General features: G+C 44.2%; 1 protein-coding gene across 3 annotated transcripts in view; it reads left to right on the forward strand.

Annotated features, from left to right (window-relative positions):
- The window catches only part of ARID1B (AT-rich interaction domain 1B), a 1,291,555-nt gene that overhangs the window by 1,030,218 nt on the left and 240,945 nt on the right, over positions 1 to 20,392 (forward strand). For all 3 annotated transcript variants that reach the window (XM_029596714.1, XM_029596717.1, XM_029596715.1), the window contains one exon: positions 4,356 to 4,489. In XM_029596714.1, coding sequence (XP_029452574.1) covers positions 4,356 to 4,489 — 134 coding nt within the window. The remainder of the gene's footprint in view (positions 1 to 4,355; positions 4,490 to 20,392) is intronic.

Consider the following 20,392-nt stretch of genomic DNA (forward strand, 5'->3'; position numbering starts at 1 on the left):
AAGGCCACCTGCGTCCTCTGTGAACCTCTACCCCCCCGATTCCATCCTCCAGGTCTGGGAATCTCCCTTCCTTCCTATCTCTCTTCTCCCTACATCCTGGAAGCTCTCCTACACTCTCTCTTACTCTCTTCCTCAAGCCCAGAATCTCCCTCCTCTTTTCCTATCCCAGTTTCTTCACCTCTTGCCTTGCTTGATATTCCCCATCCTCCCCAATCCCCATCCTCTCTCCTCCTCCTTCCCCATCCCCCCATCAGCACCACTCTTCTCACCCTGTTCCTGGTCCTCCTCCCCCAATCCCCCCTCCTCTTCCTCTCCCTGAGATAAGAACAGGCCATACTGGGTCAGACCAGGGACCATCAAGCCCAGCTTCCTGTATCAGGATTCATAGTAGGAATCATGCAATTGCCAACTGATAGAAGTGTTTATTTTTTTGTTGTTTTATCTTGCTAAGTCTGCCAGATACTGACAGCCTAACGTTTTTACAGACACGCCCTTTACTGTTGCTATTTTGAGTGCAGTTGGACTTACTGTGCTGAGGTTCACCCCTACATGCACCAAGATGTAGTCACCCAAGTGGTACAGCCTGACAGGGCTGGAGCACTCAGCACCAGAGACAGACCCTCGTTGCTGATGACAGAAAATTATTTCTACAGGCATGTCATTTTTCTGCCTACTGTTCTTTTTCCTATCGATAAATTTTACTGATGGTTGGCAACTCTTGATTAGTGGCACTGGCCCCTTAGAAGCAGCTTTTACATGAAAAATGTAACCTCCAAATAAGGGAGGTTTGATAAAAATGTTAAAGTACTGGGAGCCGCCTGCCTGCCTGCAGCCATGCTCCAAGCAAGAGGAAATATAATTGGGTGTCAGGGCTGCTGGAGGTGAATAAAAGCTGCACATGTGAGTGCACATCTGTAGTCAAAAGCATTAGAGGAGTGCGTATACTGTCTGTGCTTCCTGTGCAATATAATCTCTGCGCTTCCTGTGCAATATACTCTCTGCGCTTCCTGTGCAATATAGTGGCTGTGCTTCCTGTGCAATATACTCTCTGCGCTTCCTGTGCAATATACTGGCTGCACTTCCTGTGCAATATACTCTCTGCGCTTCCTGTGCAATATAATCTCTGCGCTTCCTGTGCAATATACTCTCTGCGCTTCCTGTGCAATATACTGGCTGCGCTTCCTGTGCAATATACTGGCTGCGCTTGCTGTGCAATATACTGTCTGTGCTTCCTCTGCAATATACTGGCTGCGCTTCCTGTGCAATATACTTGCTGCGCTTCCTCTGCAATATACTGGCTGCGCTTCCTGTGCAATATACTCTCTTCGCTTCCTCTGCAATATACTCTCTTCGCTTCCTCTGCAATATACTCTCTGCGCTTGCTGTGCAATATAGTGGCTGCGCTTGCTGTGCAATATACTGGCTGCGCTTCCTGAGCAATATACTGTCTGTGCTTCCTGTGCAATATAGTGTCTGCGCTTTGCGCTTCCTGTGCAATATACTGTCTGCGCTTCCTCTGCGATATACTCTCTGTGCTTCCTGTGCGATATACTCTCTGTGCTTCCTGTGCAATATACTGGCTGCGCTTCCTGAGCAATATACTGTCTGTGCTTCCTGTGCAATATAGTGTCTGCGCTTTGCACTTCCTGTGCAATATACTGGCTGCGCTTCCTCTGCAATATACTGTCTGCGCTTCCTCTGCGATATACTCTCTGTGCTTCCTGTGCGATATACTCTCTGTGCTTCCTGTGCAATATACTGGCTGCACTTCCTGTGCAATATACTCTCTGTGCTTCCTGTGCAATATACTCTCTGTGCTTCCTCTGCAATATACTCCCTGTGCAATATACTCTCTGTGCTTCCTGTGCAATATAGTGGCTGCGCTTCCTGTGCAATATACTCTCTGCGCTTCCTGTGCAATATAGTGGCTGTGCTTCCTGTGCAATATAGTGGCTGCGCTTGCTGTGCAATATACTCTCTGCGCTTGCTGTGCAATATAGTGGCTGTGCTTCCTGTGCAATATAGTGGCTGTGCTTCCTGTGCAATATACTGGCTTCGCTTTCAGTGCAATATACTCTCTGTGCTTCCTCTGCAATATACTCTCTGTGCTTCCTGTGCAATATACTCTCTGTGCTTCCTGTGCAATATACTGACTGCGCTTCCTGTGCAATATACTCTCTGCGCTTCCTGTGCAATATAGTGGCTGTGCTTGCTGTGCAATATAGTGTCTGCGCTTCCTGTGCAATATACTGTCTGCGCTTGCTGTGCAATATACTGTCTGCGCTTGCTGTGCAATATAGTGGCTGCGCTTCCTGGGCAATATAGTGGATGCGCTTCCTGTGCAGTATAGTGGCTGCGCTTCCTGTGCAATATACTGGCTGCGCTTCCTGTGCAATATAGTGGCTATGCTTCCTGTGCAATATAGTGTCTGCGCTTCCTGTGCAGTATACTGTCTGTGCTTCCTGTGCACTCTAACTAGCTTTTTTAACCTGTGATGAATATCCTTTTTCCTGCCAAATACCTCATGACAAATTTGTCTTTGTATGACAGTTGCTATTTGGCTGAACTCATATATTTATCACTTATTGCCCTCCAGAGGCCTAAAAGATTTGGTTTGAATTGAGTTTTATGATCCCTCTGATTTATAATTTTATTCCCATGAAGATATTAAGTTCATTTTTTTCAAGGTTCTTCTTATCCACACTCGGCCTTCTGAGCCCCGTAATACTGTGCCAGTGCTCCCATCCCATGGACACACGTGAGGCATGCATGTAGCATGAGCGGCTGAAGAATGGTCTCAGGGAAGAGGCCATAGGGTGGTGCTGAGCGCTCCCGCTCTCTCAGGCTGTACTACCTGGGAGTTGGATGGACTACGTCTTGGTGCACAGAGGGCTGAATCTCAGCACAGTAATCCCAACTGCACACAAAATAGCACATTATTCCCACTATGGATCCTGGCTTTAGTCATAATAAAGAGTGTGCCCTTTTTATTCCAAAAAATACAAACCTTTAAGAAGTGTAGTGGAATCAAACCAAAAGAAGACAAAGCCAAGAAAGAGTCAGGTTGAGAGTTTGATGGATCCAGCTAGCATGGAAACTTTAAAGCAGATTGGGCATGGTTTTAAGTTTGCTTGTAAGTTGGAAGGCTGATGTGTGTGGTCTAACAATGAGAGTCAGATGTGTGAGAAGTCCTGTCAGGGCTCGAAGACGTTTTCCGATACTTTCTGCTCTTGTCTCGGGCTGCACAAGGTTTCTTCAGCGTCTGTTTCAGTTAAAAGCATCCAAGCCTTACCAGCAGAACAGGTCTCTGCACCTGAAACCTTTCAGACTGGTTGCCAGATTGGCCTTTATTGTTTTTCGTTTGTTTTCCCATGGAGAGCGCAAGGCTTTGCTATTTTAATTTCTCCACAGTATCTCATGTCCAGCTTTGTCCCTGATACAAGAGTGAGCAGAGGGCAGAGCCCTGGAAAAAGACGCTTTCTGCAGACCCCAATCTATTCTGCTCCTTTGAAGAAGCCCATAGTGTTAGGAACATCACAAAATGAAATGTTAAATCCTACTGCACTTCTTGGAAACCTGCATTTTCCCGCTTCTAATGGGTTATTGCACCACCAGCCTTGCTGGGGGGCTTTACACTTTTTTAAAGCCCCTTTGCCTTCCATCGAGCCCAGCTCTTGTGGCAGCAGCCGTTTGCTAGGGGTCCTAGAGCCCTGCTCTCTTCTCCTCAGGGCTGGGCTTGTCGTTTGCACGGACTCGTTACCGCTCGCTGGCTGGCGTTTATTCTCCCTGGCATTAAGTTTTGGGTTCAGTGGCTGAACGATGTGAACCGTTCCCCATCGGACATGGCCACTATGAAATGATGCAACAGAGATGCTTCATCCATTCTCAGTAAAGATGTGACAAGAGCTATTGTTTTTATGTTAAAGTTGTTCTACCTGTTTTGTTCTGTTTTAGCTTTCGGAACAGACCTTTTCTGATCCTTCCAGTGCCTTTCTTTGGCCTCTGAAGTGAGCTTTTCTCCTGCCTCCATAAGTCTGGATGCCTATAAAGTGCCAGCAGCCTCTGTCTCATTTTCCCTTTAGACTGCACTCGCTCCACGTTCTTATTTGTACTTTTAATACTTTGCTTAACAATTCTAACAATTGAGCCCAATCCTAACATTTGATCTTGGTTCCGGGGTGTTATTTTAATTAGCATTTCTGAGCACTTAAATCAGCTTTTTGTCTCAAGAAAACACAAGAATGCGAGTGAAATGAGTAAGCGGTGACTGTGGCTGCCGTTTCTGTACTAACAAGTGATGACTCAGTGTGAAAAACTAAAATATGTCTGCCTGTGTGTGCTTTCTCCTCCTGCAGGCAAGCCAGCTTTCCTGCAATGAATGCGAGTGCGCTTCTGGGATGCAGCTCTCCCTACAGCCAGCCCCTGAACAGTAACTCTGCTATGATGAACCCACAAGCTGCTCCCTACAACATGGTGAACAGCACAGCAGGTAATGGTGGACACCAGCTTTCATCATGGGCTCCCTCCCTGCCCCTGAGGGACTGGAGAAGGGCACAGGAAAGGGGGATTACTTTGTAAAGATTGCTCCCACATATAGGGCCAGGTATTCAACCTACGCGCGGGCGTAGATTTGTGCGCGCAACCCGGCGCCCAATTTTATAACCTGCGTGCGCAGCCCTAGGGGTGGGCACCCCCTTGCATGCGCCGAGCCCTAGGGGTGGGCACCCCCTTGCATGCGCCGAGCCCTAGGGGTGGGCACCCCCTTGCATGCGCCAAGCCCTAGGGGAGCCCCGGTGGCTTTCCCTGTTCCCTCTGAGGCCGCTCCGAAATTGGCCCCTTCATCAGCGGCCTCGGAGGGAACTTTCCTTTCACTCCCCCCACCTTCCCCTCCTTCCCCTATCTAACCCGCCCCCCAACTCTACCTAAATCCACCCCCCCAACCTTTCTTTTGGAATTTACGCCTGCCTCTGTGCAGGCGTAACTTGCACGCGCCAGCCAGCTGCCGGCACGCAAACCTGCACGGACACTGTACTGGAGGCCTCGGTCCTGCCCCCGGACCAGCGTCCCGCCCACGCCCCCTTCCTGTCCCCGGACCGGTGCCCCGCCCACGCCAACGCCCCCTTCCTGTCCCCGGACCGGTGCCCCGCCCACGGCTCCGCCCCCTTCCTGTCCCCGGACCGGTGCCCCACCCACGGCTCCACCCTCTTGCCGCCCCTTTTTCAAAGCCCCGGGACATAAGCGCGTCCTGGGGCTTGCGCGCGTTGCCGAGCCTATGCAAAATAGGCTCGGCGCACGCAGGGACAGGTTTTTGGGGTTACGCTCCTAACCCTTTGGAAATCTGCCCCATAATGTAATGCGGTGATCTAGTAGTAGTCATGGTGATCCTGGAGAAAAGTGGATTTTAGCAAGTTGTGATGCCTTTTAGTGGACCAAGTAATGCAAGCAAGTTTGTGGATGAACTTTTGAGAGCGCACAGGTGCTGTGAGGAAAGGGTCTGCCTGCTCGTGAGTCGCTGTATAAAGGTAAAAGAATCCAAGGTGTAACATTCCAGAAATGTCTGTCTGCGCTTTCTTTTCTGCCACTGTGGAAATCGTTTAAGCTTTAGATATTCTTTGTTCTCCCTCTTTTTTTTGGCCCACGTATTCCCCACCCACTTTCCTGATAGTCCTATGCTTTCTCTTGTCAACACAATGGTCATTTCACCCCGGGGTCCTGCGCCCTTCCTCGTAACAAAAGTTACACAGTGAAAGGCGGCAGATAAAGACCAAACAGGTCTCCCCACTCTGCCCAGCAAGGTTTATTATTTTTTAGTAAATGTATTTATTTCACTGTTTTATTAGGGTAGAAGCAGCTGCTGCTCCAAGCACCGAAGTAATAGAAAAGTCACCCCCATTCCTTCCCTGCCCTTTCCATTGGCACCAGCTCCTCCTCTGGAGGGCGCTCCAGGCATCCACCACCCTCTCCTGACGTTGGCTCCGAGTCTTCCCTCCTGCAGTTTCATATCATGACCCCTTCCTTTCCCTTGGAAAAGGTTTGATTTTTCTGCGTCGTTAATTCCTTTCAGGTATCTGGTAACACAGGGGTCACAATTTCATCTTCTCTAAATCTACTTCTCTGCTCACTCCTTCACCTGTGGCTGCCAAACCCTATATTCCTTTTTAAAGTGTTAATAAATTAGCATCACCGGCCGTCAATGCCTCACAACAGGAATAAGCTGTCAGATAGCTGAGGGCATTGTTTAAGATTTAGGTGCCTGCTGCAATACAAACCTGGCGTGCATCACTTTCCTCTGTTACGATGATACGGGAATTCAACTCTAAGCAAAGACGGCGTTTGTGGTGCTGAAAGATGATTGGTTTTAAACCCTATCCATAATATTTATTTGAAAAAAAATTCACAGTTTTTCTGCCTTTTACACTTTGTATGAGCTGTTGGCAGTTCCTGATTTTTCCTTCCAGTTGTGAAATTTTTCAAGATCTTTTTTTTTTCCTGCAAAGAGGGAAGGAGGATAAACATTTTTTTTTTGTCCACAGCCAGACTGTAAAGCTGCAAACTTAAAACGCTGCAATTTATAGCTGTGTGCAGGGAAGGGGAACCTTCAACCCGCCATTCAAACAAGTCATTCAGAATACAAGTGGAAAGAAAAGGGATGTAATCCAATATTATCTAATCCTCCAGGTCCAGGCCGGGTCAAAACAATTAATGCAGGAGAAAGGCATCTGGCTGTTGCCGTGCTGGCACATGAAAGGAAGATCTTGTTCTTCATAACTTAGATTCACAGCTTTATTTACTGACAAGGCAGAAAAACCTCTGCCACTGCTGTTTCTAGGCTGTGCTTTCTCCATAGGCAAGGGAAGGACTTAATCTGGGAGTGATGTTATTCTAGGGCTTTTGCAAAGTGCTATAGTATTTAAAAGAGCGCTGCGGTGGATGCCGGAGTAGGGCAAAATATATTTACATTGAAGGTAGCAGACGTAGTCATTGTATTTATTTATTTATGTATTTGCTTTTTTGTACCGACATTCGTTGGGGTACATCACATCGGTTCACATTATAACAGGGTAATAGTGTGACGGAGGGGTCGTACTATTTATACATTGTAACATTAGCTTATACAGGACACATTTTTACATTGGAACATAGAGACATTAATTTATGCACTGCAACATTTAAACAATACTTTATACATAGTAACATTTAAACAATACTTTATACAAGGTAACCTTTGTACATTGAAACATTTTTGTAGTATCTGACAGACAGACAGTTCTAAGCTGAAGCGTTAGCTTTGATTTTCGAGGGAAAATTAAGCATTTGGCTGGAATTGTACAGCGAATTGCTGCACATTTCGGGGCAGATTTTCAAAGGGTTATGCGCGTAACCCCAAAAACCTGTCCCTGCTCGCACCGAGCCTATTTTTCTTAGGCTCAGTGACGCGCGCAAGCCCCCGGGGCTTTGAAAAAGGGGCGGGAAGGGGTCGTGGGCGGGGCGCTGGTACGGGGGCGGGAGGAACGGGGAGAGCCATCGGGGCTCCCCTAGGGCTCGGTGCACGCAAGGTGCACAACTGTGCACCCCCTTGTGCGCGCTGACCCTGGATTTTATAACACGCTCGCGGCTGCACTCGCTGTTGTAAAATCGGACGTAGATTTGTGCGCGCCGGGTTGCGAGCACAAATCTACGCCCGCCTGTAGGTTTGAATGTCCGGCCCTTAGAGCGTAAGGACTTTTTTATTCTTCTTTTTTCAAATTTGCATCTCTTTTTGGTGTTTTTCATACAACGAACATTCAGAATACTTTCAGCTGAGAGTTGTGTTTAAAGATTCACAAACAAACCAAAGCCTGTAAGGTGATCCCTTTCTATTGGACAAACTTACTACATATCTGGAATGGGTTTTGGGAGCAGACCCTTTCCTTATATAAAAGCTGCATTTAAGAATACATTTCATATTCTCTAACAACCTTCAAAGCTTTATTGCAGAATGTTTTCTGAAGTTTTCCAGCAGATCTTTAGATGTTACTGGTTTGAAGCTTATGACGTGGCTTTTCAGCTGCGTAAAATGCACTTGATTCCAGGAAAAAAGTCCTACGTGTAGCAAACCTAGGGGCCGATGTACTAAAGTGCGCTGATTTTCACAAGGTTTGCTTTACGCGGAAAAACAGCAACTTCTTCACTTAAATTAAGCTTTTTATGCACAAAGCAGACTTTACAAAAAAAATGTTTTTGGCTTCAAATGTAGTAACCTTTCGCACATAAACCTGCTCCTGCAAAATTTTGTGCAGAGTCCAAATTAAAGAGCTGCTGTGATACAAAATCACGTAAAGCAGCTCATTAACTATGTTTGCATAGTAAAATATGTGCAGAAAGACCTTCACTAAGTGGTTTTCGTAAAAAAAAAAAAAAAAATGACAGATGTGCGCATAAGTTTTCCATCATATGACATCATGACTTTTTGGGCATAATTTGGTGCGCCTTCGTTCCTCGTTCAGTCCTACTCCGGCGATGCCGTTAGAGGAAACCCTTGCATTGGATGGGGGTAGGAGGCCTATGCCTGTTGAAATAAAATGACTTTTGACTGTTTAAATGGCCCTAATTCCCAGTCAGGGTGGATAGGGAAGGGGGGGATTTTTCTTGGCTTCCAGAGATGTGAAAATACCAGCAGCAAACAGATGGCAGAAGAAGATTTATTTATTCTTAAGAAATAATCAGTTTAGAGGAAGATTCACACTCAGAGGGTCTGATGTTTTTTTTTTGTTTTGTTTTTATAATTCAACCATTTGTTATTCCGTACAGCAGAAATCTGTTCAGAGCAAAGTCATTTATCCTGGCAGTAGTTTGTATGGCAGAGTCACTCTTATTGCGTTATGCATATTGAGATATTGGATTTTTAATAATGCTAACATTTATCAACTTTTGCCTGTGCATTGATGGAATTTTTTTTTCTCAGTTCCAGTTTTTATTAATCCAAAGTTATTTGATAGAAAGGCAAGTGCTTATTATGGGAAAACTAAGAGTTTGGTGATATCTTCTCATACTGCCTGTGCAGGTAGCAGTTCTGTGTGTAGTTTCATGGATTGCTCTTACCAGAGGTATTTAAAGAATAATACTGTGTATACAAGACCTACACTACTACAGGGCCGGTGCAAGCATGTTTGGCGCTCTAGACCAGTGGTTCTCAACCTTTTTTCTGTCTGGACACACCTGACAGATGGTTCTCACATGCATGACACACTGACCCATAATCGTCACGGGGCTAGATGTAAAAGTACAGTTTGCATCCACGGGAACCCCCCTGACCCACAATAATGGATATAAAGCAGAATTACGACATTCCCCATACAACTCAACCCTACAAAAAAGATATTCTGGTTCTGGTGTCATCTCAGTAACAGCAACTCAAACTCCTTCTACTTCCAGGCTCAAAGCCCTACTTATGAAAAGACAGCAGTTTACCACCAATGCATGTCCTCTTGAGAAAACACAACAAATAAGACTGATACACACGCTTACATGCTAGTAAAATATCTCATCTCGGTAACAGACACAGAACCGACCTAACATACTCCCAGGATCTGTAGTAATGCACATAAACTAATCCGCACACAGTTACACCTGTATTATGGAATACACTCAAACAGGAGCAACCCTATCTATGAAAAGGCAACACTACAAATATTAAACCAGGCCCTAAAAACCAATACACCTCTTATTAGGAAAACAGAACTAGCAAGCAGCTATAGATCCCCACACAGAAATAATTGTAAAACTATACTAATAAGCAGAATAAATGTTTCAAAACAGCTATGAACAGAATAACATCCAACAATTAAAAACTCATAAAAACTATTAAACATGCTTCAAACACCAATAAAATATTTCAAAAAAAGCAGACACATCACATAATATTAAATAATTAAAATGGCAGTCAATCAAGAAAAATAAACTTAAAAGCCACCTTTACTTACCCCCTCCAGCAGCTCTCCTACTCCCCTTCCATGCAGGCTGTAGCACACAGTAGAAGCTAAGCTCTATACTCATGGTCCTCTTCCTTAGTCCCATGTCTCTCACACACACACCATATCAGTCATGCCCCCAAGACCAGTTTCTGTCTCTCACACACCAATCATCTTCCAAACAGTCTTTGGCACACACACACCAGTCACCGTCCTGAACAGTTTCTCTCATGCCATACACACACACAGGCTTCCCACTCCCATGTTCTACTTACATATACGGGCTTCTCACTCTCATAATCACTTTATCTGTCACACACACACACACAAATGGTAGCTGCAGCAGCCTCCTCCTCCATCCCCCGCAGGCCAAGAAAGAAGAATCCCATCGGCCGCAGGAGGCTCATGCTGCTGTCTCCTTTCCCGATTACCGGCTGCTTCGATTGCTCGGGGGCCGCTGCTGCTGCCGCCGCTGCTATTTTTCCAAGCGGCACGGCTCTTTCTCCTTCCCGCACACCGCGTATCACTTCCTGTTCCGGGTCACGGGGGGGGGGGGGGCAGGCGCAGGTGCCACAGCTTCTTCTACAACTGCTGCCGTTCCCACTGGGCTTGAACGTACTGATAGCCCGGTGGCAACGGCAGCAGGGAAGGAAGAGCAGCGGGAGAGACCGGGAGCACGCGACACACCTGCCGGTGCTTGGCGACACACTGGTTGAGAAGCGCTGCTCACACTTCCCCTTCCCCGACATAATTGCTGGCGGTAGTGGCTCCAGCACAGTGCTCCCTTCTTTGATGGTATTGGCTCTTGTACAGCACAGTGGCAAGATTTTGCACCTTCCCCTCCCCACATATCTTGGTGCTATAGGCGATCACCTAGTTGGGCTAATGGAAGCACCGGCCTTGCACAACTGCCAGTCACTTAGTACCATGACAATATTTGCTACATACAGCTGAACATGCTAAAATGTTGCCAGTTGCTTTAGAAATATGCACGTGGTCTATAAGTGGCTCCTTGTAAAGCAGAGTAATTTGTAGTGGGCACCCTTATTTTTTGCCCATGGAAACCTTCAACCTTTCAGCAATCTGTATTGCATTTTGCAAGCAAGCAGGAATACTTGCACTTGAATGACTATGACTGTCATAAACAGTGATGCTATTTTTGTCAGCAAGACACTCTAGTGACATAACCCTAGAAAAACAGTGACAATTAAATATTATGGATACATTTCTCATTCTGTGAAGGAGTGGGAGAGACTGAAATGTGGCTGGCCGTCACAAAACTCAAGCCAATGCTTTGGTGCTTTTAGACACCCGTGATAACCTAGTGCTGTGCAGCCACTCTTTAAGAAAGTATTTTAAAAAGCAATAAAATGTAGTAAAAAAAAAAATCAGACTGTCTCCTTGTTTGGTTTGTTCTCAGGCATTCTTGGAACTTTACGTTTAAGCATTGCAATTCACCACTTGCTCAGAAGTATGACTCATAAGAACATAAGAAGTGCCATCTATCGAGCCCAGTATCCTGTCTCCAACAGTGGCCAATCCTTAAATCTACATTCGATGTCTTACTGTTCACTATTTGTAATCACTATTTAGGGACTTTTCTTCCATGAACAATCCTTTTTAAATCTCTCTACGCTAGTGGCCTTCACTACATCTGCCAGCAATGTATTCCACATCTTGAGTCGGCGTTGAGTGAAAAAATACTTTCTCCAATTTATTTTAAATCTGCTACTTGTTAGCTTCTAGGAGTGTCCTTTGATCCTAGGGTAAATAGCTGTTCCCTATTTACCTATTCTACTCCATTCTTGATTTTGCAGACCTCAATCATCTCTTCTCCAAGCTGAAGAGCCCTAACCTCTTTAGGTTTCTTCTTAAGGGAATCGTTCCAAGCGCGTCATCATTTTTCTTGCCCTTCTCTGTACGTTATCCTTTTGGAGATGTGATGACCAGATCTGCACTCAGTACTCAAGGTGTAGCCGCACCATTGATCTATACAAAGGCATAACGATGTTCTCTGTTGTATACTGATTAATTCCTAGCATTCTGTTTGCTTTTTCAGCCGCCGCTGCACACTGAATTGATCATTTCAATGTACTGGCCACAATGACTCCTAGTTCCTTTTCCAGGGTGGTTCCTCCTAATACGGAACCCATCATTGTAATTCTAAAATTAGGGTTATTATTCCCTATGTGCATCACTTTGCACTTGTCCATATTAAATTTCATTTGTCATTTAGATGCCCAGTTCTCCAGACTCACAAGGTCCTTTTGTAGTTCCTCACAATCTGCCTGTGTTTTAACTACTATAAATATTTTGTGTTAGCTGCAGATTTAATCACTTCACTTGTCACTCCCCTTTTTAGATCATTAATTAATAAGTTGAACAGCGCTAGTCCAAGAACATATCCGTGGGCCATTCCACTTTTCACCTTTCTCCATTAAGTCCTACACTGTGTTTCCTATCTTTTAACCAATTACCAAATCTACATTTAGAAAAACCTATCCTATGGCTTTTTAGCTTACTGAAAAGTCTCTTATGAGGGACTTTGTCAAATACCTTCTGGAAATCCAGATACACTATATTCATCAACTCTCTCCATGCTCTTGTTTACATCTTCAAAGGATTGTAAGAGGTTAGTAAGGCACAATTTACCTTTCCAAAATCTATGCTGGCGCTTTTCCATTAAATCATCTTCATTCATTTGACCAGAACTCAGAAGGTATAAAAGTGCAAGTTCAACAGCAGCAGTATGTTTTTTTTGAAATATCATAACAACAATAATAACTGAAATGTTTAAAGAAAGGTCAAAACACAGTAAGTGAAGGCATCACAACAATCGCTGTAATATGAGACAACATTTCAAGTACTATACCAACAATAATGCTTGACCTTTTGGCAATTGATATGTTTTTGTTGGAGGAATGTAGGTCCTACTTCATATTTATTTCATATATTATACAAGTAGCATTACTAAAACATTGACAAGAAACATTTTTTGTGGTAGAGAACTACATACAGGAATTTTCAAACTGTAATTAATATATAATGTTAAAACACCTAGACATGCAACTTGGACACCAGCATTTTCTGAAGACCAGAATTTTTCTGGAGTCACACAGGTGTCACTGTAGGAAAGATGGTATCTTCCTAAGGTTGAACCTATCTGTAATCTAAAGATTAATGGTTTATTCCTCCTATATGTAGGACTTCCTGTTGTGGGTGGTTTTCTAAGCTGAATAACAAAACCATGTTAACCACTTGTGTCGTCAGCTTCGTCTACGAGAAACAGCACAGTCACGTGTGCGCATACAGTGCCAGACAGGCAGAATCTTCCAAAGTCTTTCTCTGCTTTTCTGCATATTCTTGCATGTTGTGTCCTCATGTGATGGCCCTGCAAATTTCTGAAAAAAAAAATATATTTTTTTTTTTTGTCAAAACTCTCCCCATAGATTTTCCCTAGTTAGGGTTTTGGCATTTTTCTAAATTGTATGCTTGTCTTCACTGATCCAGTTGAGCCTGTCTGTCCTTTTTTCTTTGAGTCTGTTGCCAACATGCTACTCTGCCAAACATTTTCATCTTTTCAAACCATCTTTCTGAGGAGGAAAATTTCTTCATTTGATTTTGCAATGTCCACAAAGTAGGCCGGCAGCTACAAAATCTGTCCCAAATTCAATCAAAACAATTCCATTACTAACTATCAGAAGGTTTGATATAAGTGCTTTGTGTAAGGCCATGATGTCTCCAGTTGTTAACATCTGCATATAAGTATAATCTATAACTCTTTAGTCCTGGTAAGACAGGCTCTTTCTTGCTGGACAACTAAAATCCAGATCTTCAAAACTAGTGTTGAAGGTGCAATTTAATAAATACATCTACATCAAGTGCTGGTGTCTAGGCCGTGCTGACAAGGCTCTCAATCTGAAGAACGGCTCAGAAGTCAGGAGACATCTCACTGCCCCTACTATAAAAAGGGCCAAGAAGTTGTGAATTAATGGAAATAACTTTCTGACTGCAGCTCTTTGGGAAGAAGCATTACCAGATTGCTGTGTTTCTGTCCCACATAACTTCTTATCAAATAACGATGATGCAATATTTGCACAAATTCTAGAAGGGGCCCAGGAATTCGCCAAGTTTCTGAACAGAAAAGATGAGGTTCTGCCACCTGATGGAAATTGCTGAGCAGTGTGATAAGCAAATAGCCTGCATTAAGAACCTGTGCCATTACTGTTGATGCCTGGGCCACAGGCTTTTGCGAGGATATACAGGAGAGGCTTGCTGACTTGCCTTTCAGAAATCAGGTCAAGAAAGCTGTGAAACTCATGAAAGATAACTCTATCCATTGACTCCAAATCATCCTCCACAAGGGAGGTTTCATAATGGAAGCTGTTTTTTCCTCAAGGAAGCACCTTCTAGGCAACAGAGTTCTAGGCCAAATGTAAGTCCTACACTGCCAGGATCAAGATTTTCACTGGATACGGAAGAGAGAGAATACTAATCCCTATTCTTGAAGGCTTCTCTGTAGTGGGGATATTGAGATATTGAAACAAAATCATTGGCCTGTTGTAATCTCAGACACTTGGAACCTCTGGATACACTGAAGGTCATTCAACATGACCTGCTTTGGGTAGAAGTATTTCTCTCTTGCAGGCCACAGTGGTTGAATCTGTCCTAAAGTAGGATAGAGTGTGCGGATTTTACTCTAGGTATTTCTTGGTTCCCAAGAAGACAGGAGAATTCCATCCCATCCTAAACCTTAGGGCCTTGAATTAATTCCTGAAGAGAGAAAAGATGAAGATGGTTATCCCGTAATGTCTTCTAGACAAAGACTAGCCATGTTCTCTGCATCTAAAGAAGGTTTACATTCTCATAAAATACACAGGTAGTATCTCAGGTTTGTAATGGGGAAGCACCACCTCCAGTAGCACATACTACTCTCTGGCCTAGCTTCAGCAACATGGTATTCACAAAGAGGACAATATTCAAATACATTTTCCAATGTAGAAAGCTATATACCAGGCTAAATTGGCCTGTTTTGAAAATTGCCTTCCTCTTCCAGGCTAAAATACTTGCAAGCTTCCACAGTGTACACAGTTTTAGCTGCGTTAAAAAGAGGGGTTCCTGGGGCTGTGCTCTGGTTGGGGGAAGAACAGTACAGATACATGCAATTTTCAAAAGTAGGAAAGCTGTTTTTCCCCTTCTTTTCTTGCCCCAGCTGCCCACACAAACAACAGGTGCAAAGTAGGCAGTATGGGCTTTATGCTACCCAGTTACTTTCTCTCTAAAAGTAAGTGGCAGGTAAGTGGAATTTTGCCCCTACTCTAGCTATTTAAAAATGACCCCCTCCCCCCTGAAGTGCCTTGCATTCTCTGTGGGATTTCTGTGCAAGCTGGAGGCTCCTGGGCACCACAAAACCTTGAGCCACTGCGGAGCCCTGGAATAATCTAATGATCCCAACCTGTGGTTTTACAATGGGCTTAGGAACCATAGATCTGGTGCGTCACAACACATTCCTCACTGTTTTACAGCCATATTATTCTTCAGGGATGCAAAATATTCCTTTGGAAGGCTCAGTTTCTCCTCCTAACTTCTGTGTGTTTATAACAGTCTTAACATGATGATGGCATCTTACTAAAAATTGTACGTCAGATGAATTGTGTCAACACAATTTCTTGCTTAAAAGGAAATGGTTTGTACAGCAGAAAAAAACAAGTCTGCTGGGCTTGGATCTCTGCGTAAGTCAGACAAGTGCATGATCTCAGTGAGTCTTGTCTTGCGAGGAGCTATTCTGCCGGAAGATTTAGAGCAGCACTGATAGACAAGCTGAATTTGCCTGCAAAATGCTCTTGCAGAGAAGTAGACAGAGAGCAATAAATAGTTTGTGGCAGGTTTAGAAATAGGTTGTGCTGGATTGCAGACAGAAATGAGCTGACTGATATTTCATATTTTTCCCTCCTGACTTTCGGCAGCATGGCAGTTATAAAATATGTTTTAGATAGTATACAGGGCAAGCCCTCCGCCAGAACTCACAGCTGCCGTGATGACAAATTGTTGTAGGCTTCAGTGAGGAAGTCGTTATTTTAATGTACTCGGCACAAATACAATTGTGACCACTACTCCTTGGGTTATAATGCAGTAAAACGGGAATATTGTGTGGATATATATCAAACCGTCTTTCTGAGGAGAACATTGATTTTACCATGTCCGTATATCTGCACTCACACACAATTTATCTGAATTCTGGGCCTTGAAGTCTCCCAAGCAGGAAAACGCTTCAGGAGATCCGTAATGAATGTGCATGAGAAATATTTGCAATCATTTAGTCTAACAACAAGATCATCTTGTATATTTTGTTAAGGAGACCCGATTAAGCATCTGAAGGAATGGATTTAAGAATCACTGGTCTATAATGTTAAATCTTTAAAAAGGTTGCACTCTTGTTTTCCTGAGCTGCTGTTTACTGTATTCCTGCCCTTTATTTTATTTATTTAAAGGTTTTTCTATGCTGACATTCGTAGAGTAACATCATATCGGTTTCCAGGGAACATGAAATACAGCAAAAGTGCTTTACAGAGAACTAGAAAATAATGGTAACTGGTAACAAAAATGAAAAACAATACTACATAACAATCCTGAAAAATAATATTACATATGCAAAGGCACATAAGAGGGGGGGGGAGAAAGCTAGGGTATCGGGGGGAAGGACTGAAAAGGGAGGAAGGAAGGGTGAAAGCGGGAAAGGTAAAGTTCAGATACCCTGTATTAAGCACCTCGCACCCCAGTATGGAGAGACCTTAGTTCCTTCTGCTGTACTTTTTGGCATTTTCTCGTTCATACCACACTATTGCCATTTGGCCTGTGGTATTTTACTATTGCCGCAGTTGATATCAGGTAAGGTGCACCATTATGAAATATTAAAGACTAGTACCCAAATAGTCAAATTATCCCATTGAATTTCCCCATTTTTATAAAGCTTTTTCTCCACTGAAGTGACTGGCCTATCCGTGAAAACCTGATGCACAAACATCCTGAGACTGGCCAGGGAAAGTTAGTCTTCTGCGATATCTATCCATGTGATATCTATCCATGTGATATCTATCCGTGGAAACCTGGGGCACATACATCCTGAGACTGGCCAGGGGAGGTCAGTCTTCTGTGATATCTATCCATGCGATATCTATCCGTGTGATATCTATCCATGTGATATCTATCCGAGTGATATCTATCCGTGGAAACCTGGTGCACATACATCCTGAGACTGGCCAGGGAAAGTTAGTCTTCTGTGATATCTATCCGTGTGATACCTATCCATGTGATATCTATCCGTGGAAACCTGGGGCACATACATCCTGAGACTGGCCAGGGGAGGTCAGTCTTCTGTGATATCTATCCATGCGATACCTATCCGTGTGATATCTATCGTGATATCTATCCATGTGATATCTATCCGTGGAAACCTGGTGCACATACATCCTGAGACTGGCCAGGGGAGGTCAGTCTTCTGTGATATCTATCCGTGTGATACCTATCCATGTGATATCTATCCGTGGAAACCTGGGGCACATACATCCTGAGACTGGCCAGGGGAGGTCAGTCTTCTGTGATACCTATCCATGTGATATCTATCCGTGGAAACCTGGTGCACATACATCCTGAGACTGGCCAGGGAAGGTCAGTCTTCTGTGATATCTGTCCGTGTGATATCTGTCCGTGTGATATCTATCCGTGTGATATCTGTCCGTGTGATATCTATCGTGATATCTATCCGTGTGATATCTATCCGTGGAAACCTGGTGCACATACATCCTGAGACTGGCCAGGGAAAGTTAGTCTTCTGTGATATCTATCCGTGTGATATCTATCCGTGTGATATCTATCCATGTGATATCTATCCGTGGAAACCTGGGGCACATACATCCTGAGACTGGCCAGGGGAGGTCAGTCTTCTGTGATATCTATCCATGCGATATCTATCCGTGTGATATCTATCGTGATATCTATCCGTGTGATATCTATCCGTGGAAACCTGGTGCACATACATCCTGAGACTGGCCAGGGAAGGTCAGTCTTCTGTGATATCTATCCATGTGATATCTATCCATGGAAACCTGGTGCACATACATCCTGAGACTGGCCAGGGGAGGTCAGTCTTCTCTGATATCTGTCCGTGTGATATCTGTCCGTGTGATATCTATCATGATATCTATCTGTGTGATATCTATCCGTGGAAACCTGGTGCACATATATCCTGAGACTGGCCAGGGAAGGTCAGTCTTCTGTGATATCTGTCCGTGTGATATCTGTCCGTGTGATATCTATCATGATATCTATCTGTGTGATATCTATCCGTGGAAATCTGGTGCACATACATCCTGAGACTGGCCAGGGAAGGTCAGTCTTCTGTGATATCTGTCCGTGTGATATCTGTCCGTGTGATATCTATCCGTGTGATATCTGTCCGTGTGATATCTATCGTGATATCTATCCGTGTGATATCTATCCGTGGAAACCTGGTGCACATACATCCTGAGACTGGCCAGGGAAGGTCAGTCTTCTGTGATAGTATTAAAAAAATTAAAACCACTCCTTCACCTCCGAGTTTTCCGCTTGGTACTACAAGCTATCATCCTTCCGAAATTAGATTACTGCAACTCACTCCTTCTGGGCCTACCCGCTAATACAATCAAACCACTTCAGATGGTCCTAAATGCGACTGCTAGGATCCTCACAAACACCAAAAAAAGGGAACACATCACCCCCATCCTTCAGAACCTTCACTGGCTGCCAATTAAATTCAGGATTCTTTTTAAAGCCCTAATGATGATTCACAAGGCGCTACACAACATCTCCCCCCTCAACCTAACCTTCCAACTGCAGCCACACACCTCAAATAGACCTATCAGAAGAGCGTACAAGGACATGCTGCACACCCAGCCGGCCAAAACCTCACTAAGGAAACGCGCCCCCTCCACAGCGGGTCCTCCCCTTTGGAACTCGCTCCCACCGGACCTCCGCCAAGAACCCTGCCCTCTGGTATTCAAAAAGAAACTAAAAACATGGCTGTTCAGCCAGGCATTCCCAGAGGGATAAGATCCGAGGAATGGTACTGTACAGTCCTTCCTCCACCTATACCACTGTAAATAGGACATTGTAAATATGTTTTAATTGGTTCCAATCTCTTTAAGCAAACCTGTTTTAAATTGCTTCTCATTTGTTGACTGTTAGTCTAGTTTTAACATAAGATAGTATCAACTCTGTTCCATGTATCCGCCTCCGGGGGCGACATTTCAGTTCTCTGTAAACCGGTGCGATATGTATTCTATACAGGAACATCGGTATATAAAAATACTAAATAAATAAATAAATAAATATCCATGTGATATCTATCCATGGAAACCTGGTGCACATACATCCTGAGTGGCCAGGGGGAGGTCATTCGTCTGTGATATCTATCTGTGTGATATCTATCCATGGAAACCTGGTGCACATACATCCTGAGACTAGCCAGGGGAGGTCAGTCTTCTGTGATATCTATCAGTGATATCTATCCATGTGATATCTATCGTGATATCTATCCGTGTGATATCTATCCATGGAAACCTGGTGCACATACATCCTGAGATTGGCCAGGGGAGGTCATTCGTCTGTGATATCTGTCCATGGAAACCTGGTGCACATAGATCCTGAGACTAGCCAGGGGAGGTCAGTCTTCTATGATATCTATCAGTGATATCTATCCGTGTGATATCTATCAGTGATATCTATCGGTGTGATATCTATCCATGGAAACCTGGTGCACATACATCCCGAGACTGGCCAGGGGAGGTCATTCTTCTGTGATATCTATCTGTGTGATATCTATCTATGGAAACCTGGTGCACATACATCCTGACACTGGCCAGGGAAGGTTAGTCTTCTGTGATATCTATCCGTGTGATATCTCTCCGTGATATCTATCCATGTGATATCTATCGTGATATCTATTCTATCCGTGGAAACCTGGTGCACATACATCCTGAGACTGGCCAGGGAAGGTCATTCTTCTGTGATATCTGTCCGTGATATCTATCCATGGAAACCTGGTGCACATACATCCTGAGACTAGCCAGGGGAGGGCAATCTTCTGTGATATCGATCCGTGTGATATTTATCCATGGAAACCTGGTGCACATACATCCTGAGACTGGCCAGGGGAGGACAGTCTTCTATGATATCTATCCGTGTGATATCTCTCCATGGAAACCTGATACACATACATCCTGAGACTAGCCAGGGGAGGTCAGTCTTCTGTGATATCTATCAGTGATATCTATCCGTGTGATATCTATCCATGGAAACCTGGTGCACATACATCCTGAGACTGGCCAGGGGAGGACAGTCTTCTATGATATCTATCCATGTGATATCTATCCATGGAAACCTGGTGCACATACATCCTGAGACTG

This window comes from Rhinatrema bivittatum, chromosome 3 (assembly GCF_901001135.1).
Source record: "Rhinatrema bivittatum chromosome 3, aRhiBiv1.1, whole genome shotgun sequence".
NCBI classification, from domain to species: Eukaryota; Metazoa; Chordata; class Amphibia; order Gymnophiona; family Rhinatrematidae; genus Rhinatrema; species Rhinatrema bivittatum.